At 63.8% G+C, this 25,972-nt stretch overlaps 2 protein-coding genes across 14 annotated transcripts; both read left to right on the top strand.

The window, feature by feature from the left end:
* The first annotated feature begins 903 nt into the window (after positions 1-903).
* Positions 904-16,439, top strand: ANO9 (anoctamin 9). 6 transcript variants are annotated; one of them, XM_060607643.3, is made up of 25 exons: positions 913-1,031; positions 1,538-1,646; positions 6,612-6,686; positions 6,769-6,894; positions 7,075-7,220; positions 8,073-8,119; positions 8,247-8,305; positions 8,389-8,462; positions 8,740-8,874; positions 8,987-9,083; positions 9,242-9,302; positions 9,417-9,499; positions 9,620-9,724; positions 9,798-9,959; positions 10,048-10,084; positions 10,302-10,413; positions 12,901-12,958; positions 13,180-13,277; positions 13,428-13,567; positions 13,706-13,858; positions 14,614-14,761; positions 15,323-15,424; positions 15,506-15,599; positions 15,716-15,828; positions 15,944-16,437. In XM_060607643.3, the coding sequence occupies exons 2-25, from the start codon at positions 1,590-1,592 to the stop codon at positions 15,969-15,971; spliced, it is 2,310 nt and encodes a 769-aa protein (XP_060463626.1). In that variant the 5' UTR covers positions 913-1,031; positions 1,538-1,589; the 3' UTR covers positions 15,972-16,437. The 6 variants fall into 6 exon arrangements, with proteins under 6 accessions (XP_060463627.1, XP_078290016.1, XP_060463626.1 ...); XM_060607644.3 differs by lacking the exon at positions 1,538-1,646 and having other exon boundaries at positions 904-1,031; positions 15,944-16,436; XM_078433888.2 differs by lacking the exon at positions 6,769-6,894 and having other exon boundaries at positions 15,944-16,439.
* Positions 16,440-16,594: 155 nt separating this feature from the next.
* Positions 16,595-25,642, top strand: SIGIRR (single Ig and TIR domain containing). 8 transcript variants are annotated; one of them, XM_078433898.2, is made up of 10 exons: positions 16,595-16,912; positions 21,258-21,410; positions 22,328-22,526; positions 22,944-23,077; positions 23,208-23,348; positions 23,726-23,869; positions 24,240-24,342; positions 24,409-24,559; positions 24,811-25,000; positions 25,317-25,642. In XM_078433898.2, exons 2-10 carry the CDS (start codon positions 21,404-21,406, stop codon positions 25,478-25,480), a joined length of 1,233 nt encoding a protein of 410 aa, XP_078290024.1. In that variant the 5' UTR covers positions 16,595-16,912; positions 21,258-21,403; the 3' UTR covers positions 25,481-25,642. The 8 variants fall into 8 exon arrangements, 7 of the variants coding, with proteins under 7 accessions (XP_078290024.1, XP_078290021.1, XP_078290023.1 ...); XM_078433895.2 differs by having other exon boundaries at positions 21,255-21,410; XM_078433897.2 differs by having other exon boundaries at positions 16,595-16,963.
* The last annotated feature ends 330 nt before the right edge of the window (positions 25,643-25,972 follow it).

The raw sequence follows: 25,972 nt of genomic DNA, 5'->3' as shown, positions 1-25,972 counted from the left end.
GGGTTTGCGCCATCACACCCGCACAGGCTCTGTGCCGCTAGGTCCCTCTCTCGGTCCCTCTTTGTCACAGTTTGGTCCTGGCCCCTGCTGCTGTCACAGCCTGCCATGGGGTTCCCGAGGCAGAAATGTGGGTGAGATGGAGCCACATAATCCCAGAGCGAATGTGTGTCAACGCTGGGCCTGGACCACAGGGCCACATGGGCTGCATGAGGGTGTGCCCTGACGCTGTGGGTGCTGCCTGCCCCCCGTGACCTCAGGTACCCACCAATGCTGTCCCATGTTTCCACGTGCCTCGCCCTGCTGCAGTTCCGCTCCGAGTCCTCAGCTTCCGAGCCGGGTGCCCCACGTCCCTGTTGGGGGCACTCTGCTCTCTGGTGGCCCAGAGCCTTCCCCAACTGCTGCCCTAGAACCACAGGATCCATGCGGCCCGGGGCCAGCGTGTGCCCTCAGGATCCCAAAGGTCCTCGCCTCTCCCAGTTGGGGTCCACAAAGCAGGGGCTCAGGGCAGCAGTTTCTTCTTCATCTTCAGTCCTTCCTGCCCATTTCTCCTCTAAGGGAACAAACACTGGACTTGGGGGTGGGAGTCAAGGGCTGGATGCTCTGGGGGCGGGGGGCTGGGGAAAGTGTGTCCCGGGATCTGGAAGAGTGAAGCCTGGGATAGTGGGGAGTGCTCGTGTGCTCCACTCATGCTGTACCCCAGGAGGGAAGTGCCAATCTAACTCATAGGGGAACCCCCCTGCAGGTGAGGGCAATGTCCTCAGGTGGGGGGAGGGGTCCCCACCCGACCAGGTCCTCAGGAAGGTGTCAACACCCCCCCCCCACACACACACACACACAGGGAGGGGTGTGTCTTCCAGCACAGGAGTGGCAGCAGAAGGATCGGCCAGGAGAAGGAGGAAGAAGGAGGGAGGGGTGAGTCCCACGCGGAAGTCAGGTAGGACGCGCCCAGCTGCCTTGCTGCCACACTTCGGTCCAGCTCTGCGGGCACCGCGATCGCTAGCCCCTCGCCAGACTCTGGGACCGGCATGCAGGTGAGTCGGGCCGGGCGGGGTCCACGCTTGTGGCCAGGCCACGCCCACCCCGTGGGCCCCTCCGGCCAGCCCTGCCAGCCTCACCTGGAAAGTGCCTGTGGAGGTTCCCTGGAGCCCTCAAGGCTGAGGTGAGGGTGGCCAGAGCTCAGACGGAGCCCCTGGGTTGGCTGGGGGTTGGAGCGGGACAGAGGGCAGATTTCCTCCTGCCCAGCCAGGGATTCTGGGGACCCCAGGGCCGGGCCTTTAGTGCATATGTAGGGCCTACAAGAGGAGAGCTTGTCCATCCCTAGACCTTGCAGCTCTGCCCTGCAGAGGGAGAGGGGGCTCTGGCCTCCAGGGTGGCCGACCGGGCCCTCTGCTCCCTGGGAGTCCTGCCCCAGGCGGGTTGGTGGCCGGCTGGGGGATGTTGGACTCTGATTCTGGGAGGCAGAGTAAGAGGCTGTGGGGGTCCCAGGGAGGTGGGCAGGAAAACATCCTGGGAAGACATCGTTTCTCCCCTCTGCCAGGGAAGGTCATCCGGGCCTGGGCCAACGACTGGGTAGCTCTGGGAGGAGACCCATGCCGAGGATGAGAGCGAAACCAGCCTCCCACTCAGCCTCCCTGGGGCTCTGCCAGGTGTGGGCCAAGCAGGCGGCCTCCTGCCCCACCTTTGCCCAGGGCCTCCTCGGCCCTTCCAGAGCCAACTCTGGCGCCTGGCTGCTCAGGCTAGCACACGGGCACACCTTAGCCTGACCCCAGCTTCCTCTGCCAGCCCTTTCCCCTCATGCCAGTCCCAAGCTGGGGTGAGGGAGACACTTGGGGGTGCCTAGGGGCGGGTGGGGAGGTGGCACGGGGTTTGGCTTAGGCTCGAGAATCAATGCCTTGAAAGGGACGTACGCAGATGCAGACAGCAGGGAGGACTTGGCGGCCCCAGCCACGAGCGGGATCTGAACACACCCTTCCACTCCAATCCCGTCCATGGCTCCCCATGGCCCCAGCTGCCTGAGCAGCTTCCATAATCCCTCTTCTGCCAACCCCCAGCCTCACTTCCTGGCAGCTCCCTTCTTGCTCTTTATGCTTCTGCCAAGCTCAAGTGCTGAGTTCTGAGTCCCTGGGAATACTAACTACCAAGTCCTTGTTGATGCTGAGCACTGAGTCTCTGGGAGGTACTGAGTACCAAGTCTTTGGATGTGCTGAGTACTGAGTCCCTGGGAGGTGCTGAGTACTGAGTCCCCGGGAGGTCCTGAGTACTAAGTCCCCGGACACTGATTGCATGCTGCCCCTCAGGGCCTGTCCCTACATGTTTCCCTCTCCCAGGAACGCTGCCCCTACTTTTTTGCCTCCTGCCAGCCTGTTGCCCTACAAGGCCAAGCTCCGGGCCGCCTCTCCAGGCCCCCGTGTCTACTTACACCGCACATCACCCCCAAGCCTGCTCTGTAGCAGGTTGCATCATAAAGGGTCTGGGGATGGGTGGATGGACACATGCAATGAGGAACTGACAGAAGACAGACGGACAGCTGAGGAGGTGGAGGGGAGCTGGGGGGTGCAGATGACTAGCTTCAGAAGTTGAAGAGAGAAGCAGGTGTGGGGAGATTCGCTCAGGAAGGGTGGACCCAGGGCGTCTGGGCTGAGTAAGCGAGGGTGGGCTTCTCTGTGTTTGTACACTTTAGTGGGGGCAGGAGGGTCCCCTGCTGGATGATGGAAGTCCAGGATGCCCATGGGGCCCAGGCAGAAGTGTGCTGTGACCCCAGGGTGAGATGTGCCACGGAGAGTGAGGGGCGGTCCAAACGTATTCCTTGTGCAGCTGGGGTGTCACCCGTGTGTGCTCCATGTGGCCCACCTGATCAGGAGCTGGGTGGCAGTCCCACCTGCACAGCAGTGTCCTCAGTCTCACTGGTGACCTAGAGGCCAAACTGGGAAGGACTTCCCCAGCTCTAACTGTTCGTGTCCTGTGCTGTCGGGGCGGGAATGTCTCCCAGGAGTTGTGGTGTCTCCAGAAGTTTCCTCGTTTGGAGCCACTCTGGCCCGTGTTACGCCGTGGGCCCTGGCCCACTAGGTGTGCGGCTCGCCGGGGGTGGAAGCTGGAAGGACTAAAGGGAGAACAATATGGGTCTCCGAGCCTGCACCCCTCATCTGTGCAGGGACTTGCCTGGGGTCTGCACATGGCCGAGGCCAAGTGTGTAGGGACAGCCCCTGTCTCTGCCCCGGGGGCCTGGGGGCCTGATGGCCACACGCAGCTTCCTGGAGGTGGAGCTTGCTGAAGGTGGGGGCGACTTCACATAAGCCCAGTCCCCACGTGTGAAGGCCTGTCACCCTGGAGGACAGAGGGACCGATGGACAGCCTCGTCCTGGAGGCCGTGGCTGTGGCTGTGGCCCACAGAAGGGACTTGCATCCAGTGAGTGACCTCAGGGATGGTGAGCCCAGAGTACATGGGAAGCAGATTCTCAGAACCTGGTCCCTGTCTGGCTGTGGGGAGGAGGACGGCCAAATGGGAGGGGGGACCCTGACCTGACGGCTCCTGTGGGTGCCTGCCCATTGTCGGGGGTGACCAGGCAGCGACCTGGGTGGGGGGGATCTCTGTCCAGTGGCGGGAATCAGATACCTTAGGTGCATCACTCCCCACTGTCCAGATCACACGCCAGGCCCCCAGGAGAGGCCGAGTCAGCCTTTCCCAGTTGCTCTGGGCAACTGTCCCAAAGCTGTGCAATGTCTCTGGTAGGGGAAGGTGCTGTCCAAATCGGGAGCTGTACCAGGCCCAGCAGCCTCATTTTCTGGGATTCAGTAAGGGCCCCCCGCCAAAAGCCTGAGCCTTGAGGTGCCTCTAGGACAGTCCCTCCTCCCCAGGCTCCATCCTCCTGCTCGGACCCCAGTGTTCTGCCCAGTCTGGTTTCCCCATGCTAACCCTTCACCACCTGGGGTCCCATCTCCCACCCCTGGTTGTCCTGCCTGTTCTTCCCACTGAAGCTGGGGTCTCTCCTCGCAGGATCTGCCAGAGGCGCTCAGTTCGGGGTTGGGGGTGGACAGGGAGAGCCCCCTCCCGCGTCTGAGGTCAAGTACATGAGGTCCCGTCAGTGCACGGGTCATCGTCCAACACGGCACTTGCTGAGCCTGTGGTGGGCGAGCCACAGAACCCGAGGCTGATGACCTGGATGTCCCTGTTCCCATCCAGCTGAGACTTCACTCTCTTCCCCGAGACAGAGGCACATCAGCCCAGGGGCTCTCCCCGTCCCTGCAATTCTGTGAACGGCAGGTTTCTCCTCTGGCCCAAGATGGGACAGGAGTTTCAGACACCGTAAGCCACATCCGAGCGCTAGAGGCTTGTTGTCTGTGTTAGCCCAGGCTTCTGAGATGGACACGGGGAGAGTGGGGCCGACCCGGGTCCCACCCTGGGGCCAGTAGTTCCTGGTGTGCCTGGGTGGGGTTGCAGTTTTGAAACAAATAAAACACAGATGCCCAGTTAAATTGAATTTTACACGAAAACTTTCTTTTTAGGTATAAGTGTGTCCCATGCAATAATTGGGACATACTTATACCACAAAGCATCTGTTGTTCGTCTCGGATTCAACTGGGACCGGGCAGCCTGCATTCTTCCTGACAGCCCTTCAGGGCAGACTGGCTGGAGCAGTCCAGGGAGGCTTTCTGAAGGAGGCAGGTCTTGAGCTGGGTGGAAAGTGGCCGTGGAAGGGAAGGGGTAGGAGGTGGGCGGACCGGCAGGGGGAAGGCCTGGCAGCGGGCAGGATAGAGAGGAGGGTGTGATGTGGTGCCAGACAGCCACGGGCCACACTGAGCTCATAAGCCAGGAGAAGGGCGGCAGGGGTGGTGGGCTGGCAGGAGGCCACGGCAAGAGCCCAGCAGGAGCGAGGTGGGCGCTCTGTGGGCCCAGCCCCCAGGGCGTCCCCCGCACCCTCATCCCTGGGAAGCTGCAGGGTCCCTGCGCCTCCCCGGAGAGCTGCCGGCTGGGAAGCACGCTTAGGGCCACACTGGGGTGCAGGGCGCGTCCCGCAGCCAGGCCGGAAGAGGTGGGCAGTCTTGCCTGAGGGCGCACAGGGTTGGCAACCCAGGCTCTGGGCTCCAAGGCCAAGGTCCCCTCCACATCTCAGCCTGGAGCTCCCCCCTTGGGACCCACTGTGACTGTCTGCCCTCGTCGCCCGCCTCCCGCACCTCCACTCCCTCGGCTGCCCGGCCCCGCGGCGAAAGGGCCCAGGTCTGCCTCGCAGCCTGCTGTCTGTCTGCTCATGAGGAGTGAGTGAGGCCTGAGCCCGCCCCCTCCCCACCTGTGCACGTTTAGCGCCTCTGTAAAGATTCCTGAGGTGTACAGAGACAGCACGAGGCTTCGCAGCGCCCCTCGCCCTGCTGCTCCGATGCCACAGCCCCGTGGCTGGGCGTCTGGCCAGAACCTAGAGCCCGACACGGGCACCTGGACTCCGATGTCACCAGCTGCCCCACTTGTGTCCTTCCTGTTCCCGGGTCCTTGCGGGATCCCACGTGGCACTTAGCCTCACGTCTCCTTGGGCACCTCCCGTCCGTGACGTTCCCTCTCTCCCTCCTTGTCCCTGGCCATCCGGCTTTGAGTCTGCTCAGGCTCTGGAGAAAGTCTGCTGTTTTCTCAAGCTGACCCAGGACTCCGTGTTTTGGGGGTGGGGGGTCCCTAACAGCTAACCCATACCACTGTGACCTAGACCTTCATCATGTAGGGTGGGGGCCGCCGCTGGGCTCCTCTCCTTCCCCTTCCCACACGTCCTTTCTCGGCCGGGAAGGCTGGAGCGCACTCACAAGGGGGAGCACGGAGGGAGGAAGAGAGAAGGCCCCGTGCCGTCCATAAACGCCGCCACAGTAACGGGGGCCCAGGAGGGGCCCCGGGGGCTGTGCACTCGTCCGCCTCCTCCTTGAGGTTCTGCCCCTGACTTATGATCCGTCCGTCTGGACGTCCTGCAGTACGTACCTCTGGGGCTTCTCATCGACTTTGACTGAGCTCAGAGCCCTGTCACGTTGGTCCCCAGGGCTCCGTGTGTCGCAGCCCGTTCACGTCTCTGCTGCGTGATTGTCCACCGTGTGCGGGATAACTTCGTCCAGCCACCCGCTGGTGGGAACTCGGGTTATCGCCACAATTTCTGTATGCAATATGCTACCGGGAGCATCCCGATCAGGGGTAGGTGGCCCGGCTGTACAGTCTAGGATGTTCAGCTTTGTTTCGCAAATTCGTGCGCAGGGAACCTGTTTGACGCGGAAGGGCCACTGACACGCCCGTAACCCAGTGGGTAGAGGGGATGCCTCCGGTGACCTGACCCGTGTTTCCCTGACCGTCTAGAGTTCCCGTGTCTTCCTCTTCTGCGAAACCCCTCTCTGCTGCTTGTCTTTTCTCAAGGATTTGAGGAGCCGTTTGCTTATGTTTTTGAACAGACCTTTGCCGGAGGCCCCGACGCCTCTCCAGCCATCCTTGCTCCTTGTGGTCCCAGCCCCGCTTGCAGCTTCCCCCTCGTCCGCTCGTTTTCCTGCACCCTTGCTTTACGTGTTGCCCCGTGCTGTCCCCTCGGTGCCGAGGCGCCCCGGCCGGGAGGGCTCTCCCCGCAGGAATGAGCCCCACCCTCCTCTACTCCCAGGCTGAGGAGAGCCTCCGGATCCTGGTGGGGACCGAAGGAGACAGCTTCCCGCTGATGGAGATCAACGCCGGTGAGGTGAGTCCCCTGGTGAGGGGAGATGGGCCCCACCCATCCCCGGGCCCTGTGCCGGCCCCAGCCTCGCGCCTCCTACCTCCAGACCGAGGCCTCCGAGCAGTGGGATTACGTCCTCGTGGCTGACCGCCGCACCCAGAGAAACCCCAGGCAGGCCTGCCAGCAGCGACGGTTCCTGGAGGAGCTCAGGACAAAGGGCTTCCATTACAAGGTGTGCTGGCTGAGCGCCTGGCTTGGTGTGGGGCACAGGGGACAAGTGTGTCCCGGGGGCCCGGAGACACGGCTGGGGCCTTGTGCCTGAGGTGGAAGGGACAGGCCAGTGTCAAAAAAGGACGAAGGGGATGGTTTCCAAAGTGGAGCGGAGGTCCCCAAGCGCCCTCCCACCCCCCAGATGATGGAGGACCGCGAGAAGGTGTTCTTTGGGGTCCGAGCCGACAGCAGGATCTTTGATCTGTACCGCACACTCCTCATGGAGCCTGAGGGTCCTGCCGCCAGAGTGCAGCCTGCCAGGCCAGCCCCCATCCCAGCCACCACCAGGTGAGAGGCTGGCCCAGAACGCCGTGTCCCTGGTCCGGTCAGGCTTCCAGGCGTGGTCTCGTGTCAGAGGTCCCAGGGGCCGGGCTCTGTGACTCGGTGTCCGTGTCTGTCTGTGATAAGGGACAATTTAGTTCTTGCTTCTAGGAGAGTTCTGAAGGTTACGTGTGTTCCCCGAAGGGAGGGCGGGATTTGGACAGGCCGGGAGGACCCTCCCAGCCAGCCCTTCCCCCATCCCCGCCGACCTGGGATGTGGGTCCCCACCTCCCCTCTCCAGACCAGCTGCCCCTCCCCGGACCTCTCTCCTCAGCCTCCCAGGCCTCCCAGCCTCTTCTCTGCAAGCATCTCCTTCCCCTGCTGAGACTCCACCTTCCACACCACTCTACCCTCGCTCCCCATATCCCTCCTCTGTCACCTGCCTGGCCTTGGCACAGGCCTCTCTGAGCCTCAGTCTCCCTGTATGCAAAATGGCTCACGGGGTGCGAGGGGGATTTGTGCACGTAAAGGCGTAGAGTGTGCTCTGAATGTGCGGGGGCTCCAGGTGGGAGGTGTGATTGGAGGCGGGGGGGGGGGGGGTCCAGGCCCAGTATCTGGGAGGGAACGGTGCAGGCCTGAGCCCTGGGAGGGGTCCTGGGAGGGGAGGGCCTACCCTGAGAGAGCCCCATACTGGAGCCGTGGGGCACAGGCCACAGGAGGACTTAAGAGGTGGGGGTCGGGCTCCCAGGTGAGTCTTAGATTCTGGGCTCCGGTCAGGCAATCAAGGCAGGCAGGCTGGAGGCTCCACTAGGGACACAGAGGGGCCTGGGACCTGGCCAGACAGAGGATGGGGTCCCCTGAGGAGCTCTTGTGTTCCAGAATCCGAATTGTCAACTTTGTACTGAACAGCAAGACAGCAGCTGGTGGTAAGGATGGGGTTGGCAGGTGGCCTGTGCGGCGCCCCACCCCTGCCCCAGGAGCGGTGTCAATGTGGGGAGAGCAGGGCAGGGTCCCCCCTCACCCCTCTGACCTGACACTCCCTGTGACCTCCAGACACGTTAGAGGATTTGGTGAAGGATGGGGTCTTTGAGACCAGATTCGCCCTGCACAAGGTGAGGGGTGGGCCCGGGCTGGGAGAAGGCCTGAGGGCGGGACCGGAGGCAGGGAGCCCTCGCTGTCTGTCACCTGTGCCCAGGGGGAGGACGACCTGAAGAAGAAATGGGCCCAGTGGAGAAACATGGTCAACAAGCAGCCGATTGATGACATCAGGTGACACTGCCTCAGACAAATCACCTGCGTCCCCACAGACACACCCGTGGCCCCACAGACACATGCATGTGCCTGCCTACACACCCAAGATCCCCAGACACACCTGTGTCCCCACAGGCACAGACACACCCGTGGCCACGGCAAACAGATGTGTCTGTGCTCCTGGGTGGGACACAGCAGTCTGGTCTCCCCATGTGCCACCTGGACCCCGGCACTGGCCTGTGGGGTCACATCCGGGGGTGGGGAGGGGCGGCCTGACGGGGCAGCCTCCCCACAGGGACTACTTTGGCGAGAAGGTGGCCCTGTACTTCGCCTGGCTGGGCTGGTACACGTACATGCTGGTGCCCGCTGCGGTGGCCGGCCTCGTCATCTTCCTGAGCGGCTTCTCCCTGTTCAACGCCAGTCAGATCAGGTGGGGATGGGAGGCCTGGGGCGGGGGCGGGGGGGGGGGGACAGGGCCCCTCGGGGACCCCTCCTCCCCGAGTCAGGGGAGAGCCGCCACCAGCCCGTCCCTGCGCCCTCAGCAAGGAGATCTGTGAGGCGGACGACATCCTGCTGTGTCCTCGCGGGGACCATGGCCGCAAGTACCAACGGCTCTCGGACACCTGCGTGTTTGCCAAGGTTTGCGGCTCCGGGGGGTTCTGCTCCCCCCCACCCGGGGGTCCCCTCCGGCCATCCTCTCCCACGAGCAGGGCGGAGGGTCTGCCCCTGCAGGGCCGTGGGGTGGGGGGCGGCAGGCCACAGAAGGCTGTCCCCAGCCTGGCTGCCGCTCTCCCCAGCTCACTCACCTCTTCGACAACGAGGGTACCGTGCTCTTTGCCATCTTCATGGCTCTGTGGGGTGAGTCGCTGGGGTGCTGGGAGGGAGGTGGGGGGGGCGGCCTGAGCCCCGGGGCCACTCCCCGCCCCCTGCCACCACCCCAGCCCTGCCCCCTCTTCCCCCCCCCCCACTCAGCCACGGTGTTCCTGGAGATCTGGAAGCGGCAACGAGCCCGAGTGGTCCTGCACTGGGACCTGTATGGGTGGGACGAGGACCAGGTGAGCGGCCGGCCGTGCAGGGCTCTTTCCAGTGCCCCGTGCGGCCCCCACAGCGCGTGGGACGCGGGTGTCCCTGTGTGGCAGGCCGTCCCCCGACTGAGTGGTGCGTTCCCTCCACAGGAGGAAATGGCACTTGAGCTCATTAACTGCCCTGATTACAAGCTCCGGCCACACCAGCACTCCTACCTGAGAAGCACGGCCATCCTCACTCTGTGTCTCTTGATGGTACTCCTGGGGGGCCTGCCGGGGGGCTGGAGACGTGGGCCGGCGACAGCCCTCCTGAGGACCCTCCCCGCAGATCTGCCTCATGATCGGCATGGCCCACGTCCTGGTGGTCTACCGCGTCCTGGCCGCCGCCCTCTTCAACTCCGCCCTGCTCTTCCAGGAAGAGCAGGTGACCACGGCCGTGGTGGTGACCGGGGCCCTGGTCCACTACGTGGCCATCCTCATCATGACCAAGGTGGCTGGAGGGGGGGCGGACAGAGGGAGGGCGGGGCGGGGGTCTCCACCGAGGCCCCAAGTGAGCCGTCTGGTCTCCCATCCTGCAGGTCAACAAGCGTGTGGCCCTCAAGCTCTGTGACTTTGGTGAGAGAGGAGGCGTCCGGCGCCTCTCTGGCCTTGGGGGGAGGGGTGCGCGGGGGAGGGACAGGACCCTTCAGGGCTGGGAGCCTGGGTCCCTGGATCCTCTGTGTCTCCGCCGCCTCTCACAGCTGGCAGACAGGTGAGGGCTGGCGGTGTCTCTGAGTTGTCGGGAGAGGGACAGGTTGGGGACGGGAGAGGGACAGCCTCCGTCTCATTCTAGAGAAGCCCAGGACGTTCTCAGAGCGGGAGAGCAAGTTCACCGTCAAGTTCTTCACTCTGCAGTTCTTTGCCCACTTCTCCTCCCTCGTCTACATCGCCTTCATCCTGGGCAGGTAGGGGCGGCCCCTCCCACCGCCGGCCTTCAACTCTTTCCCCTTTAAAGGAAATACCTGCTCATCTTAATTTTTAAAACAGTTTGTGCTCAGAGCAGTTGGAGCCCAATGCGAAAACACGTACAAGAGCTCACGGTGAACCCCCGGCTCTCTGCTCCCTGCCCTCGAGGTGACCCTGTAACCGTTCGGTGGGTCTTTCCAGAACTTTTTACACATTGAAGTACCCACGCATATACACCTGTTGACATACACTGCTCTCTCCTGTAAATAATCCTATCTTCTCTTTACGCTGAAAACTTACCATGGGCACCTCCCACATCCGCATGGATGCTGAGGCCTCATTTTTAAAACCACGCTATGAGCGCTATTTTGTGGAACGTGCTGGAATTTGTTTTCTCAGTTCAGCCGGTGGACGTTTGGCTCATCTCCAATGTTTGAGCTTCATAAAGCTGCATCCCGTGTAACACACATGCACCCCCCATTCCCTCTCCTTCTGGCAAAATGGACACGTTTTCGGTTCAACCAACATACACTTTTTGGTCTCTCCTGAAAAAAATAATTGCTTCACCTGTTCTGTGTGTTTAAATAGCACAAGACACAAACATATTGCCAGTTAGTTCCAAACTCCAGCAGAACTTACAAAACCAACCCAAACCACGCCGAGTCCCCCAAGTACGTTCAAAGACATCAGGCGGTGCCTAGACCTGGGCCGTCCCTGGAGATGCCCCCGCGTAGGGGCCTGCCCCTCCCCTTGCGGCCGTGTGTGCTCACGCTGGGTCCAGGAGCCCCTTGTGGTCTGCTGTGTGGGACCCCAGGTTTCCCAGGCTTCCTGAGGAAGGGTCCGTAGGAAATCGGAGGCCCCTACTGCTGGAGGCAGACCTCTCCCTGCTCTAACCTCGGCTACGCTGGCTTCTGAAATCTCTCAGCAGACTGTCTCGGTGGGTGTTTTCACTGGACGGGCTTGAGCGGTTCGCCTCTCTCCTCTGCCTCGTCCACGGCGATCTCTGTCCAGGATCATCTCCACCTCCACACAAGTATCCTGCCCTATTCCTTTCCAGGAGTGCTCTCAGCAGTGCGCCCGATGTCTGGGCCTCCCTGCTCCTGCCTCTCCCCTCCCCAGGCCTGCCGGCCCTTCCCTGGATGCCCACTTCTCCTCTTCTCCCGACCTCTAAACATGCCAACGCCCCGGTATCTGTCCTCATGACCTGACGTCATCTAGACACATCAGTGAGGCCCACGTTCCTGTCTCCAGCACAGAGCTCTCCCTGAAGTCCAGACTCACGGGTCCGGCTGCCTCTCGTTCCCCCTCAGATGCCCCGGCGGCACGCCGGCCTTACCGCCCGCTTGTCCACGCCGTCCCTCCTGCGCCCAGAGCCCTGGTCCCCCCACATTCCCCACTTTCCCTCTGGCCCCACGCTCTCTTTGCTTGCAGTCTCTCTTACGGGACCGCAGCTCCCTGAGGGGTCTTTGCTGAGTGGGCAACCACAGCAGGCTTGGCCTGTAGAATCGACCTCAGTCAAGTGGACAGAAATGACCAGGCACTTGCAGGGCCCGGAGCCTCGGGTCCTTCAGTCGCGAGTGGCTTTCATGCATCTTGTGTCTTTGGACACAGACGCCATTCCTTTTGTTTGGAAATGGGACCTTCTGAATGGACCGCCTAATTGCTTTTGCTTTTTTTCCTCCCGTTTTTGCTCCAGCTTCTGGGAGTTCTTCTCGGCACTGTTTCCCAACCCTTTGATTGAATGTTTTACTTCTGTACACGCACTTCCCCTCAGGGCCCTCCTTTGGACAGTTCCTTCACAGCCTCCTTCTCATGCCCCCTGACCCCATGGCTTTTCTTGTCTGAGGAGCTTCCTCTTTTTTCCCCTTCTGCTCTGCAATTCCTTCTATGCTTTCCACGTTTCTTTTACTCTTTCCCTAATGGTCTCCGATTTGGATGTTAGCGGCCTCCTTAGATGTCCTCCTTAGATGTTCTTGGCCCCCGTCCATCAGTGAGAAAGGCGCGTGCCAGTGGTTTTGCTCTGGGCCACATCTCTCCCGCGAGGGGCTTTTGCTCTGTCAGTCCCTGCATCCTGCCTGGTGGCAGAAGGAAGCTTGTCAGTGTTGCTGGGAGCTCAGTGGGGGAGAGACAGTATGGGGGTCTCAGTATGCAGTGGTCCAGCCCCCTAGAAGTGAGACTCTGTCTTCCTGACCGTTGGCCAGGAACCTGATTTTTGGTTTAATGCAGTTTGTATTTTTTTTATCATGTAAGGGAAAGGAGGTGATTTTAAGCACAAAGTAATCCTATGTGCACCGTTTCAATGGGGAGAAACAGGCCACTCCTAACAGGTCTTGTCAAGCACCTGTCTGCGCCTGGGATGGCCGGGCTGCTTGTGTGTGTGTGTGCGAGTGCGTGTGGAGGGATGTGTCTGGATGTGGGAAGGTCCCCCACCCCCACCCAGTCAGAAGCAAGGTCTGCCCCTCCTCTAGCCTAACTGTCCTTCCTAGGATCAATGGTCACCCCGGGAAGTCTGTGCGCCTGGCGGGGCTGTGGAGGCTGGAGGAGGTCAGTCTGTCCGGTACACTTTGTCATGCTGTCCCTGAGCACCGCCCCCCCCCCCCCACAGCCCTGCCTCCCCATACCTGACCTCCCATCCCCACCCCTGACCTCTCCACCCCTGACCTCCCATCCCCCACAGCCCTGCCTCCCCATACCTGACCTCCCATCCCCACCCCTGATCTCCCACTCCCCACCCCTGACCCCCTGACCCCCCCATCCCCCCACAGTGCCATCTCAGTGGCTGCATGATGGACCTGTTCCTGCAGATGGCCATTATCATGGGTCTGAAACAAACACTCAGCAACTGCATGGAGTACCTGGGCCCGTGAGGACCTCCCTCCTTCCCTAGGGCCCTCCCGCTCCCCCCCACCCCAGGGAGCCCCCTCATCTCCACATCTCCCAGAGCCAGCAGTCCCAAAGGGTCCTCAGCCCCCAGTTCCCCTCCCTGTTCCCCACTTGTTCTCATCACCCCCAGGTGGCTGGCCCACAAGTGTCGCCTAATACGGGTCAAGCTGGGCCACGCATCCGAGGACCCTGAGCTCAGGGACTGGCGGCGCAACTACCTCCTCAACCCAGTCAACACCTTCAGCCTGTTTGATGAGTTCATGGAGATGAGTACGTGGGTGGAGTTGGGGGCCTGAACGAGTCTCAGGGGCAGGTACTGGGGGACTGGCCGAGGGGGCGGGCACTGGGGGCGGGCGTTCTGGCGGGTGGCTGCCCCACGGCACAAGGGGACATCTCCACACCCCCCAGTGATCCAGTACGGCTTCACGACCATCTTCGTGGCGGCCTTCCCGCTCGCCCCGCTGCTGGCGCTCTTCAGCAACCTCGTGGAGATCCGCCTGGACGCCATCAAGATGGTCAGGCTGCAGCGGCGCCTGGTGCCCCGCAAGGCCAAGGACATCGGTCAGGGGCCCGACTCGGTGGCGAGGAGCACGGGCACTCCAGCCGGGGGCGGGGTGGCGAGGGGTGCTGGGACCAGGTGGTGCCCTCGAAATGATCCCAAGATAAGCCCCCTCCCCCCAGCCCTTCCCCAGGTTCTGCCTAGGCTGAGAGCTGGCCTTGGAGAGTGGTGCTCAGGCCCCAGGAAGAGGCGGGGCTGGTGTGCACCCGCAGGCCCCTGCCTCCCTCCCAGAGGAGGATCCAACTTGGGGGGGGGGGGGGCGGGCAGGCAGAGGAGCTGGGCTCTGAGAGCCCGGACCTGAGGGAGGGAGGGGTCCAGCAGCTGGGGGCAGGGACTAACAGGTGGCCTCCGTCACCCAGACTGCCCTTGCCGAGATGGCCAGGTATCAGGGAAGAGCAGAGGGGACTGGGTGCTGGGTGTGGGCAGAGGGAGAGGTCGGGGGGGAGAGGCCCCACTCTAGGGCCCAGGTTAAGGTGTTCTGACCCGGGAGTGGGGCAAGCTTGGGGCAGCTGAGGGGTTCAGGCAGAAGATGGGGGCCAGGGGGGACCTGAGCCCCTCCTGGTCTATGTCCGCCACGGCCCAGGTTTTCCTCGTCAGTGAATGCTGCCCACTGAACAGAGGCATGGGCAGAGGTGACAAGGCCCCATGACCATCCAAGCTCCCAGCCTTGGGGGACCATGGGTGGAGGTGGGGCGGGCAGTGCCAGAGGATCAGGGTTTGAGGAAGCAGACTGCTTCACCCCACTGCTGTGGCCCAGGGACCTGGCTGCAGGTGCTGGAGACCATCGGCGTGCTGGCGGTCATTGCCAATGGAATGGTCATCGCCTTCACATCAGAGTTCATCCCCCGAGTGGTGTACAAGTACCACTATGGCCCGTGCCGAAAGGGGGCCGACCCTGCAGTCGAGTAAGGGGGTGCCAGGGGAGCCTCAAACTGTCCAGAGACGCCTGGGAAAACTGGCCCAACCACAGCCCAGCCCTAGGGGAGCACAGGGGAAGGGCTTGATGTGTCTGTGGTTGTCATGAATCTGGGCCTGAGGGGGGTCCTGCCCTCCCATGACAATCTGCTAGGAACCCCCATGGGGGAATTAAGGTCCCAGCAGGAGCTGTTTTCTGAGCAGCCACCACCAGAATGACTCCCTCCCAAAAGTCAGATCCTCTGGGGTCTGCTCCACAGAAGAGGGCCGAACAGGGGACCGCTGCTCCTACAGATGGGGTTTGCAGGGGTCTCCCTCCGGAAGGCTCCCCTCGGTTTTTGCCACGGAAGGCGGGGGGGGGGCCCTCTGAGTCCCTTCAGTCACCCCCAGAGGCCCCTCTCCCACGCAGAGAAATGAAGGGGGTTCCGTGCTGTGCTCCACCCTGACAGCCCCCACCACACAGGGATTAGCTCCAGGAAAGCACCCTGGAAGCCAGAAGAGGCCACGCTCGGCAGCCCACACCTGCCTCTGCCCTTCTCTCCCTCCCCCAGCTGCCTCACGGGTTACATCAACCACAGTCTGTCCGTGTTCCACACCAAGGACTTCCAGGACCCCATCCGGATAGAGGGCTCAGAGAACGTGACTGAGTGCAGGTCTGGATTCCCCCAGCCCCCATGAGCAACCTCTGAATTCCTGCCCTCGGCCCCCTGACCTCAGGTGCTTCCCCCTGCCAGGTACCGGGACTATCGCAACGCTCAGGACTACAACTTATCCGAGCAGTTCTGGGTCCTGCTGGCCATCCGCCTGGTCTTCCTTATCCTGTTTGAGGTGGGCCAGAACCGGGGGAGGGGCCCCACAACGGAGGCGGCTCTCTCCAGCCCTTCTCCCTGGCCCCCAGCCCCTAAAATGCCTGCTCAGCCCTTGTCCCGTCCCCCCACGCCCAGCACGTGGCCTTGTGCATCAAGCTCATTGCCGCCTGGTTCGTGCCCGATGTCCCCCAGTCGGTAAAGAACAAGGTTCTGGAAGACAAGTACCGGACACTCCGGGAAAAGATATGGTATGGGAGGCTGAGGCCAGGCGGGGGTGGCGCCGGGCCCCAGGCCCGAGGTAGGACCTCACCCTGAACCCCAACACTTCACCCTGATCCCCAACAATCCCGGTCCTGCCTCCAGCTCCAGCCGCAAGAGCACAGATGTGTAGGAGACCCAGAGCTGGCCAAGAAGACCGGTGCCCGGAGCTGGGACTCAGAGCCACCACCACCTCCCCACCCACCCACCGCTTACGTGTGGGGTCCCGGGAGGCCAGCGTATACGCGGGGTCTTGGAGGGCCTGCGTGCGTTTGAGGTGTTGGTGAGCAGCACTCTGTGGTCTAGGAGGCCTGTTTCACGTGTTAGGGCTCAGGCTTGGTACAGCCCTGACTTGAACTCTGAGTGACTCCTGCCGCTCACAGAACTGGGGGGGGGGGGGGGGGGGTGCTTCTCAGCGGTCAGAACACAGGAAAACCAGCCCAGTCTCCTGAGCCTCTCTCTGACTTGTGGGACCCATATCCTACCCTCCCCACCCCACCCCAATTCTGGCTGGTCAGGGGGCCCTGACCCCACCTCTCTGGCTCTCCTCAGCCTGAAGAACTTTCTATAATAAAATAAAAACTTTTTCATGTCAATTCTGGGCCTCTTGTGGATTGTGTCTGTCCTCAGGGCTAGATGGGAAATTCTCCCAGATGGAGAAAAGTCTGGAATGTGGTAGCCTCCTGGTCCTCCTCTGGTTTTCCGTGGGTTTCCAAGAGAGCAGCGCCGTGTTGAGATCCTACCGTCCCTGCACGGGAGGGTCAGGGGCAGGCTTCCCGGAGGAAGAGCTGGGGAGGAGGGGCAGAACCAGAACGGTGCCCCGGGGGACAGTGGAAACTCTGAGGAGTCCCCCAGGTCCAAGACTCTGCCGGCTGGTTGGGCCGGTTCGCCCTCTGCCCCCAGGCTGCGTGGCTGCAGTTCCGAGGCTTCCCGGCGCCTGAGAGCAGGACGGTCTTAAGCGCCGGACTTGGGCGCACAACGGGGACTCTCGGGTCCGCCCTCAGGCCCTGGCTGCTGGGCGGGGCTGCACCTGCCGCCGCCGCCGGGATCGTCGCCGCTGCGCACCTGGCTCAGGTGAGCTGCCCCGCCCCCGCGGTCGGCGCGATCCCCAGGTCTTGGCAGCAGGTGAGTGGCTCAGACCCACGGAGGTGAGTTGCGGTCGCCGGCTCCTGGGAGCCGGAATGGCTCGGAGCTTGGGGGCCCCTTGTCCCGAAGAGCCTCTGGGCCGTGGCGGGCGCGGTCCCGCAGGAAGTGGCTCGGAGTCGGGCCGGCTGTCCCCGTCGCCCGGAAGCCTGAGTTTGTCGGCGTCCCGGCCCCGTGGGCCTGGCGGCGGAGCGGGGGGGGGGGGGGGGGGGGGGGGTTGGGGGGGGGGGAGGGGAACCGCAAGGGCCACGTTTCCCGCTCCGCCCGACGTGGGCAGTGGCTTCCTCGTGACCTTTGCCCAGGGGAGGGAGGTGGGACGCGGAGGCGCGCGGGGACCCTCGCCGCCGCCCGCCGCTCGGATCCCAGGCGCGAGGCCTCCCAGGGCCCCCGGGGCGTACCGAGGAGCCGGCTGGGGCCGTGCGCGGCGCTGGCCGCCGGGCGGAGCTACCGTCACGCGCGCGCTCCCGCCGTCCGTGTGTGGCCCCCACCTGCCGTGCTAGGCCTGCGCGCCCTCCGCGCCACCGCCGTGCGCGCCCGACCCGCCATCCACGGCCCCCTCGTGCGCGCCCCAGTCCGCCCTCGGCTCTCGGTGCGCGTTCCCATCGCGATACCCGCGTCCCCGCCCTCTGTGCCCGACCCCGACCCGCGTGCTCACCGCGCCTAGAGGGTGGGGGACTGCTAAATCCGGATCGCCCCTGACTAAGGCGGAGCGCCGGAGGTGGGGTGTATAGCGGAGGAGAACGGGGCGTGTGGCCCGGGGGAGCGGGACAGAGCTCCTCGCCTGCGGGGCCGAGACCTTGTGTGCAGTTCTGTCCTGCGGGAGACACGTCGGGGGGCGCAGCAAACGCGTGGCGCACAGAGCGTTGCAGGCCCGCTGAGCGGAAGATGTAACGAGACCGTGGGGTCCTAAGCAGCAAACCAGACGGCGGAGGGGTGGGATCGCCGCCCCCCCCCCATAGCCCCCCCCTTCCCCCGCCGTTTCCTGCGCCGCCGCCGAGGGGGCCAGAGCACAAGCAGAAGACCCGGAGCTTTCTAGGAACCCCTGGGGATGGGGGTGGGGGTGGGGTGGGGGGAGGGGAGGGGAGGGGCGGTTCTTGATGGTGCCTGAGGTGACGGGGGCTTGTGGGCGCTCACCTTGGAGCGTGAGCCTGGGGAGGAGGGTGTAGTTTAGAGGAAGAAGGGGGGGGGGGGCTGTCATGGCTGTGAGATGGTGGCACCGGGGACACACACTGAGCAACAGGAAGTCTGGCAGGAACTTGGAGAGGCAGCAAGGCTGCTTGGGGCTCTCTGTGTCCTCCCTGGGTACCCCTAGGCCGGTCACTGACGACTGTATGCCGGGTGCTTACGCCATCCGCCTCTGGGCGTCAGGCCCATTGAGGCACCTTCCAGGAGGGGCTGGTAGCAATACCCGCGCGCATCCAGGAAGCTGCAGCTCGGTGGGGAGAGGGTGCGGGCAGGTCTTCCGGTAGTTCTGTGGGACCCTGAGCCCTAGATGCACCATCAGCTGAGGGTCTTGCCAGCCATGGGGTGGGGGTGGGGGTGAGCAGGGCTGGGGCAGGGTCAGAGCAAGGACAAATGAAAGCCAGTACTGAGGGTGGCCCACTGGTGGGCCTCTGCTCTGGGTAGGTGAAAGCAGGGACAGGGCCTGAAGGGGACCCTCGCCCGGTTTCTATGGGTAGTGATGCCAGCCACCGATTTCTGGGCCCTGAGTCCCACGTCAGTCTGGGAGGGAAAGTGACAAAAGGGGATGCCAGCTGCCTCGCCTCCCCCCCCCCCCCCCCACACACAGCTGGGCTCAGAGCCCAGGAACCTCTATTGAGGCCTTTTCTTGTTTCCTTATCTGGAAAAGGGGGGACTGCCTTCCCATCCCAGCCTGAAACTAAGGTCCATGTGATACACAGCCCCTGCCTGGGCACTGTACGGGGGAAGTGGACCGGGAGGGAGCCCAAAAGCTCTGCTCAAGGCCCCATTACTGGCAGGAATATCCACAGGACTCCCCTCACCCCAGCAGCTCACAGGCCAGATGCACATTGGAGGCTCTCACCACCCTGAGCGTCACTCTGTCGGCTGTGTCTGGGAGGCGGTGACCCCATGCGACTGTGTGTGGGACGACCCTGACTGGGGGGGTCTCCCTAGGACCCCCTCACATCAGCCGGGGCCCCGGCCTCTCCGCAGCCTCCTCTCCGTCGCCCAGGCTTGGCCTCGGGAAGTACACTGCCTCGGTGGGCTGGGGTGGGCCCCGGAGGAAGGAGCCGCTTGACTCCGAGCGAACAGGAAGAAGTAGAGCAGGCGGGGCAGGGGCGAGAACCACCAACTGCGCGCCTGCCTGGGTGGGGTTTGGGGTCAGGAGAGGATGTGACCGTAAAGCCAGGAAGCTGCAGGGAAAGTTCTGATTAACACACACGCACAAACAAAAGGCAGGTCCTCACTGTGCTTGGCGATGTGCTCTGGGGCCGCGGTGCTGCGGGCCGGACCCGGGGCCCAGCTGAGCACACAGTTTGCTCCCAAGCAAGCGTCGATGACCTCGACGACCGCCATCCCCCCCCAGGAGGAGAGAGCCGGCACCAGGTGACTTCGTGTGCTCCCCCGACAGCCCTGCCGCTCCGCGTGGGCCTGTGTCCCTGCCCTCGGACACCATTCTGACCTGAGGCCGGTCCTCAGAGTCGGGCCCGGCCGAGGGGAGGCCCCGCAGCACGTGTAGCCTGTGTGTGCCTGTAAGAGCAGGGGGTGACGGGAGGCTGTGTGCGCGCCATGGGTGGCAAGGGCAGGTGTGAGATGCAGCGGGTGGTGTGGGGTTTGTACAGATGCTCGAGGCCATGCGCCCTGTGGGAGCCGTTGCAAGTACGTGTGTGCCGTGTGTGTGGCCACAAGAGTGCTGGAGGTGCGGGGTGGGGGGTGGGGTGCATGTAGTGCAGGTGTGCATGGGGAGGGGGCTGTGTGTGCACGTGGTGTGCAAAACAGACTATGCAGGGGAGGGTGCGCAGGGGGAGGTTGTGCGGTTTGGCCTGACCTTCCAGGAGGGCGGGAGACTGCCTCCCCGGGGGGAAAAGATCTTGAGAGTTTGAAAGGTGAAAGTGTTACTGCAGGAGTTTCCCTGGGACCCGCCCAGCTGGGGACCCCGGGGAGGGGGTGTGCGCTGCCCCGTCTCCCACAGTCTCCCAGTGGACTGGCTCTGCTTCAAGGACCTTCCCGAGACTGCCCCCCACCAGAGGGCTTCGGGAAGGAACCTCCTCACCAGTTCCCCGCCTGATGCTCCAGCAATCCCCGAGGAAATTGAGCCAGCCGAGCCCAGGGCTCCTGGGGGTGTGGAGGCTGGGCCAGGCCCACGGTGGCATCACCCACGCAGAAGGAATGCAGGGGAGGCTGAGAGACTTGGGGCCCTAGGCGTGGGGAGGACAGCCCTAGGCAGGAGTGGAGTGAGGTCTCAGTAAATACCTGCTGCATCAGCTGGGGCTTCGAGGAGGTGGCCCCCGGCCTCTGGCTCCTGCGCTGGGGGTTTGGCCCCTCCTTTCAGCCCACGTCGCCCTAGGGCTTTTTGTGTCAGGAGGTACCTGCAGCTGCTCCCAGTCTGGGTTCGGATGGTCCCAGCCCCACAGAGGAGAGGAGGGTCACCCGTGGTGGGGTGGGGGCCTCCCTTGGAGAACTAGACAATGCGGACAAAGGTCTTTGGTTTTGGACATGACAAACGGGGCGGGGCGGGGGGGGGGGGGGACACGGGTGTGGGACCCGGAAGGAGGGGGGACCCACAAGGCCTTCCGGAGCAGACTCAGTCCAGCCAGGCCCCCTCCCTCCTGCCTTGAGGACTGTGGCCTGGCTCAGCTCAGGTGCCCTGTCCCCACACACGCGTGCACACGGGACATGTCCAGGACAAAACGCTACGGCTGGGAGTATGGCTCCGAGTACAGCAGCCCACACCCACCCCGTGGTGGCAGGCAGGTTGCATGTGACCCTCGGCGCTCAGGGCCTGGGTGAAGCGAGGTCTGCACCCCAGTCCTCCTTGTCTGTGGCGTCCCTATCCCGGGGAATAGTGGGGACACAGCCACGTGCCACCCTATGAGGGGTGCCAGGGGGCCCTCCCTGAGCCATCGCGGTGACACCGGAGCAGGCGAAGGTAAGTCTGAGGGCTCCCCGAGCCCCCTGGGCCGTGCCCACTCCAGCATGAGGTGCCACACATGATGCTGTGCTGGTGTGCCCGGCACCCTCCAGGCAACTGGTGCGAGGTTACATGTTAACTCATCCTGTTCTTGTTTAACTTTCTCCTTTGGGATGGCAGCAGCCTCTGACCCCTCCTGGTGTCCTGACTGACCGGCCACAGAGACAGAGAGCCCCGGGGGACCAGTCTGCTCAGCCAAGGAGCCCTGAGGAGCCGGGGGGGGTGTGGCACCAGTGCCCAGCCTGCCCCGAGAAGGCCCCGGCCAGACCATGGCAGGTAGACGGGTCAGAGAGGGACAGGCACGGACCCCACTCCCACCCCCTGTCCCTCGGGCTGGCTCCGTGCTGTGATGTTGTCTGGCCTCCGGCCAGGGGTACAAAGGCCTCTGCTCACCCCTCCCACATAGCCCAAGGTCCTGACCCCACAGTTAGGGCAGGCCCTGCGCCTTCTCCTTCCCAAAGCCTCTAGACTATGGTCGTGGAAGTCAGTAAAGCCGAGAGACACTGGAAATGGCAGCTAGTGGGGGGCCCCTGGGGGCAGGATGGGTACGTGTGGGCTACCGAGAGACCACACCACCGAGATGACGGTGGTCTCCTCTCACGTCCCCTGGGACTCTTCGCCCTGATTTAAAGATCAGAAAGCGTAGGTCTCAGGGAGGTGGGAAAGCTTGCTCGTGGCCAACAGAGGAAGGTCCTGGAATCCCATGCTGCCATCCCAGGTGGAAGGAGTGGCACGCTCAGCACCTGTGCCCCCCCAAGCCCCTAGTGTTCACATTTGTCGTAGCTCCCCCAGCAGAGGGGCCGGGGGAGGGGTGCAGTGCCTGGCCGTTCACCTGGGCGGGAGTCGCAGTTGCCGGCAACAGGCGCACACAGAAAGTGTGGGAGCTGGGCTCATGTCCCGGGTGGATGGGCAGTCAGGTGGGCCCCCTGAGCTGGGGTGGGTCAGCTCAGCTATGACTCTGGCCCCTGCCTTCCAATGTCCTCTGAGGACAGAGCAGCCACATCGAAGGCAGGCAGAACACCCAAGACCCTGCCAGGCCCTGTCCCCTGTGGGACCTGTGCATGGACATGGTGAGGCCACCAAGCATCCCATGGCACTGACCGTCTTGTTTTCTTCCTGGCCCACAGACCATCTGTGGTTGGTGGGAGCCCAGCATTCCAGGCATGGCTAATCACTGGGTCCTCTCTCTGCAGGTGTCTGTGACACGGCCCCCAGCTTCCTCTCCCCGTCTGGAAACCAGGCCCTGGAGCCTGCCCTGGGCAGTGCGGTCTCCCTGAACTGCACGGCCTGGGTGGTCTCTGGGCCCCACTGTCCCCTGCCCTCAGTCCAGTGGCTGAAAGATGGGCTGCCGCTGGGCAATGGAAGCCACTGTGGCCTCCATGAAGACTCCCGGTAAGAGACTGGGGCGTTCAGGGTCAGGTGACTACCCTGGTTATACCCGTGGCCACCTATACCCTGGTCTATAACCACCTGGACATGGGCAGAGTGCCACTTCTGACACAGACCAAGGGTCAGTGACTGCAGGGACAGATAGCCCCTTGTAGACAGCCCAGGGCCAACGGTGCTAGCACAGTCCTATGGCCTGAATTAGGTACTGACCCCCCAAAACCCAGACCCAAGATCACGTGACTGCCCCAGACAGATCCACACCCCCACCAGGTTTTGGCCCCTTCTCTTAGCTTTTGGCTCAAGGGCTACTCAGGAAGCCCACACCTGCATCCTCCGTGGGTGAGTCCGACCGGTGGGATCCAGGGACATCCACTGATGCTCTCAGGCCCCAGGTAAGAGGGTTGGGCCTGGTCTCCCCAGGATCAAGGCCAACTCATCAGAGGTGCTTGTGTCCAGTGTTCTGGGGGTCAACCTGACCAGTGCTGAGGACTATGGGGTCTTCACCTGCTCCATCCGGAATGTCAGCTCCTCCTCCTTCACTCTTTGGAGAGCTGGTGAGTGGGAGTACACTGGGTGGAAGGTGGGAGGCCTGGCGGGGGGGGGGGGGGGGCGGGCTGGGGAGCCTTGAGGCTTGGAAAATGCCGGGTGGGGGTGGCAGCGGTTCAGACTGCAGCTCTGTCCCAGGCCCAGCTGGCCACCTGGCCGCAGTGCTGGCCTCACTCCTGGTCCTGCTGGCCCTGCTCCTGGCGGCCCTGCTCTATGTGAAGTGTCGACTAAATGTGCTGCTCTGGTACCAAGACGCCTACGGGGAGCTGGAGATGAACGGTGCGTGGGGCCAGGATGGACGAAGAGAATGAATCAGCTATGAGACCTCCCTAGGCTCAGTTTTGGGTGGGCGGGTTGCCCCGGTAAGTGTGGAGGGGGGACCCTGGAGGTCCCTCAGGGGCTCTTGAGCACGCAGTCCAGGAAAGAGGGCAGAGGGCTGGGGTCGGCAGAAGCCAGATAGGCGGCCAGCATCCAGAGCTGGAGGCGGCGTTGCGGGCGTGCGTGCGGGATCTGCCAGGTGGGATCTGCCAGGTAGGCATGCCTGGTCCCCCCAAGCTCGTGGGGAGGGGTTAGAGGACCCGGAATGGGCGGGGGCGGCGGCCAGGGTCGCGGGCCCGGGCCTGGAAAGCTGGGCGCTGACCCTTTGCCGTCCGCAGACGGGAAACTCTACGACGCCTACGTCTCCTACAGCGACAGCCCCGAGGACCGGAAGTTCGTGAACTTCATCCTGAAGCCACAGCTAGAGCGGCGTCGGGGCTACAAGCTCTTCCTGGATGACCGCGACCTCCTGCCACGCGCGGGTACCGCGGGCCCAGCCTGGTGGCCTCGCTCCAGTCCGGAGACCTTGCCCGCCCTCCCATGGCCCCGCCCCGTTCTGGGCCCGGGCCCCGCCCTCCCATAGTACCGCCCCCGTTCCGGGACCGGGCCCGCCCTACGCGGCCCCGCCCCATTCTGGGCTCAGGACCGCCCCCCCATGGTACCACCCTCGTCCCGGGACCGGGCCCGCCCTCCGTGGCCCCGCCCCATCTCCGGGCCCCGCCCCCGTCCGAGACGGGGCCGGCTCTCTGTGGCCCCGCCCCGTTCTGGGCCCGGGCCCGCCCCCCGGGGCCCCGCCCCATCTCCCTCCGGGCCCCGCCCTTCCTCGGCCCCGCCGACGCCTGGTTTTCGCAGAGCCCTCGGCCGATCTCCTGGTGAACCTGAGCCGCTGTCGACGTCTCATCGTGGTGCTGTCGGAAGCATTCCTGGGCCGGGCCTGGTGCAGCCACAGCTTCCGGTGGGTCCCGCGCAGGGTGGGGTGGGCCCCCGCCTCGTCCCCTCCCTGACGGTCCCGCCCGCGCAGGGAGGGCTTGTGCCGGCTACTGGAGCTCACGCGCAGGCCCATATTCATCACCTTCGAGGGCCAGAAGCGCGACCCCGTGCACCCCGCGCTCCGCCTGCTGCGCCAGCACCGCCACCTGGTGACCCTGCTGCTCTGGAAGCCCGGCTCCGTGGTGCGGAGAGGGGCGAGGGGAGGGGCGCCCTAATGGGGGTGGTGGTACCGGGCGCCAAGGAGGGGCTCCTCCGTGGGCAGCTCTGTGGTGTGGGGACTTGTGGATGGGACCCCGTGGGGGTGAGGGTTCTGTGGGCTGCTGCCCAGAAGAGGGGCCTCTTCTGAGGCCCCTGGAGCCTGGTGAACGCATGCCTCCAGGTGTGCCCCTTGGGGCCAAGGCGACCAGGCTAACAGCCCAGTCCTGGCCCCCAGGCGCCTTCTTCAGAGTTTTGGAAAGAGCTGCAGCTGGCACTGCCACGGAAGGTGCGGCACAGAGCCATGGAGGGAGACCCCCAGACCCGGCTGCAGGGTGACAAGGACCCCATGCTGATCGTGCAAGGCCACCCACCCGAGGGTCGCACCCTGCACCTGGAGCTGGACCCCGACCCCGAGGGGGACCTGGGTATGCCCACCTGGTCCCACCCCGACCCTGAGAAGCTTGGCCTGGGGCGGAGGGGGTGCACGGGGCTGAGGAGCCCAGAAAGGGGTCCAGGTGGCGGGGACTTCCTCCCTGCAGCCCATAGGTGGGCTTGACCCCCAGCACACCCTCACTGCCTCTTTCCCGGAGGCACGCGGACCCGAGGCCTGCCTGGGAACCTCCAGGACCTCAGATGCCACTATGCAGGAGGGTGAGCAGGGAGTGACCCTCATTCATGGGTCCTAGCAGAAGTCAGGCTGTGGACAGCCCAGCCTCAGGCCCGGTGGTACCCTCTTCCCAGGTGTCCGAGGGCCTATCTTTGGGGAGCCATTAGCTCCACCCCATGCCAGTGGGGTCGCCCTCGGAGAGGGCCGGGGCAGCGAGGTGGATGTCTCGGACCTCGGCTGCCGCAACTACAGTGCCCGCACGGACTTCTACTGCCTGGTGTCCGAGGATGACGTGTAGCCTGCACCCGCCGGAGCGTCAGGATCACCAAGGACAGCTGGGTGCAGGGTGGGGTGGGGTTTTTCTCCTCTCAGCAGGACTACCAGCCATGAGACCTTGAGGGAAGTGGGGGGACTCTAGTGTGCCTCCTTGTGCCAGAAAATAAAGTCCTTTTAGATCCTGCCTGAGCCTCAGCCTCTCCTCTCCCGGGGCAGGAAGGGGCACGTCCATCTCAGGGTCTCCACAGCCCTCAGCCCCTCCCCTTCCTCATCCCCACGGCCACCCAGTCACAGGTCTGGCTGTCCACGCAGTCCCGCCCTCTCTCCAACCTCCATCCTGAGCCAGCTCAGACACATCTCTTAACAGTAGCCTCCTTGGGTCTCTCTGTTTGGGGGCGTGACGGTCCCCAGCCCCGCTCTGATCCACACAGGTCCTGGAGGAGGGGCAGGCCCCTTAGAGTCTGCAGGTTCTGAGCTTTGCAGAAGAAGCCTTTTGTTGTAAAATGTGAGTGGG

The sequence above is a fragment of the Panthera onca genome, chromosome D1 (assembly GCF_046562875.1).
Source record: "Panthera onca isolate mPanOnc1 chromosome D1, mPanOnc1 haplotype 2, whole genome shotgun sequence".
Lineage (NCBI taxonomy): Eukaryota > Metazoa > Chordata > Mammalia > Carnivora > Felidae > Panthera > Panthera onca.
Note: the sequence above shows the minus strand (reverse complement) of the source record. Positions and strands in the feature narration are given on the sequence as shown.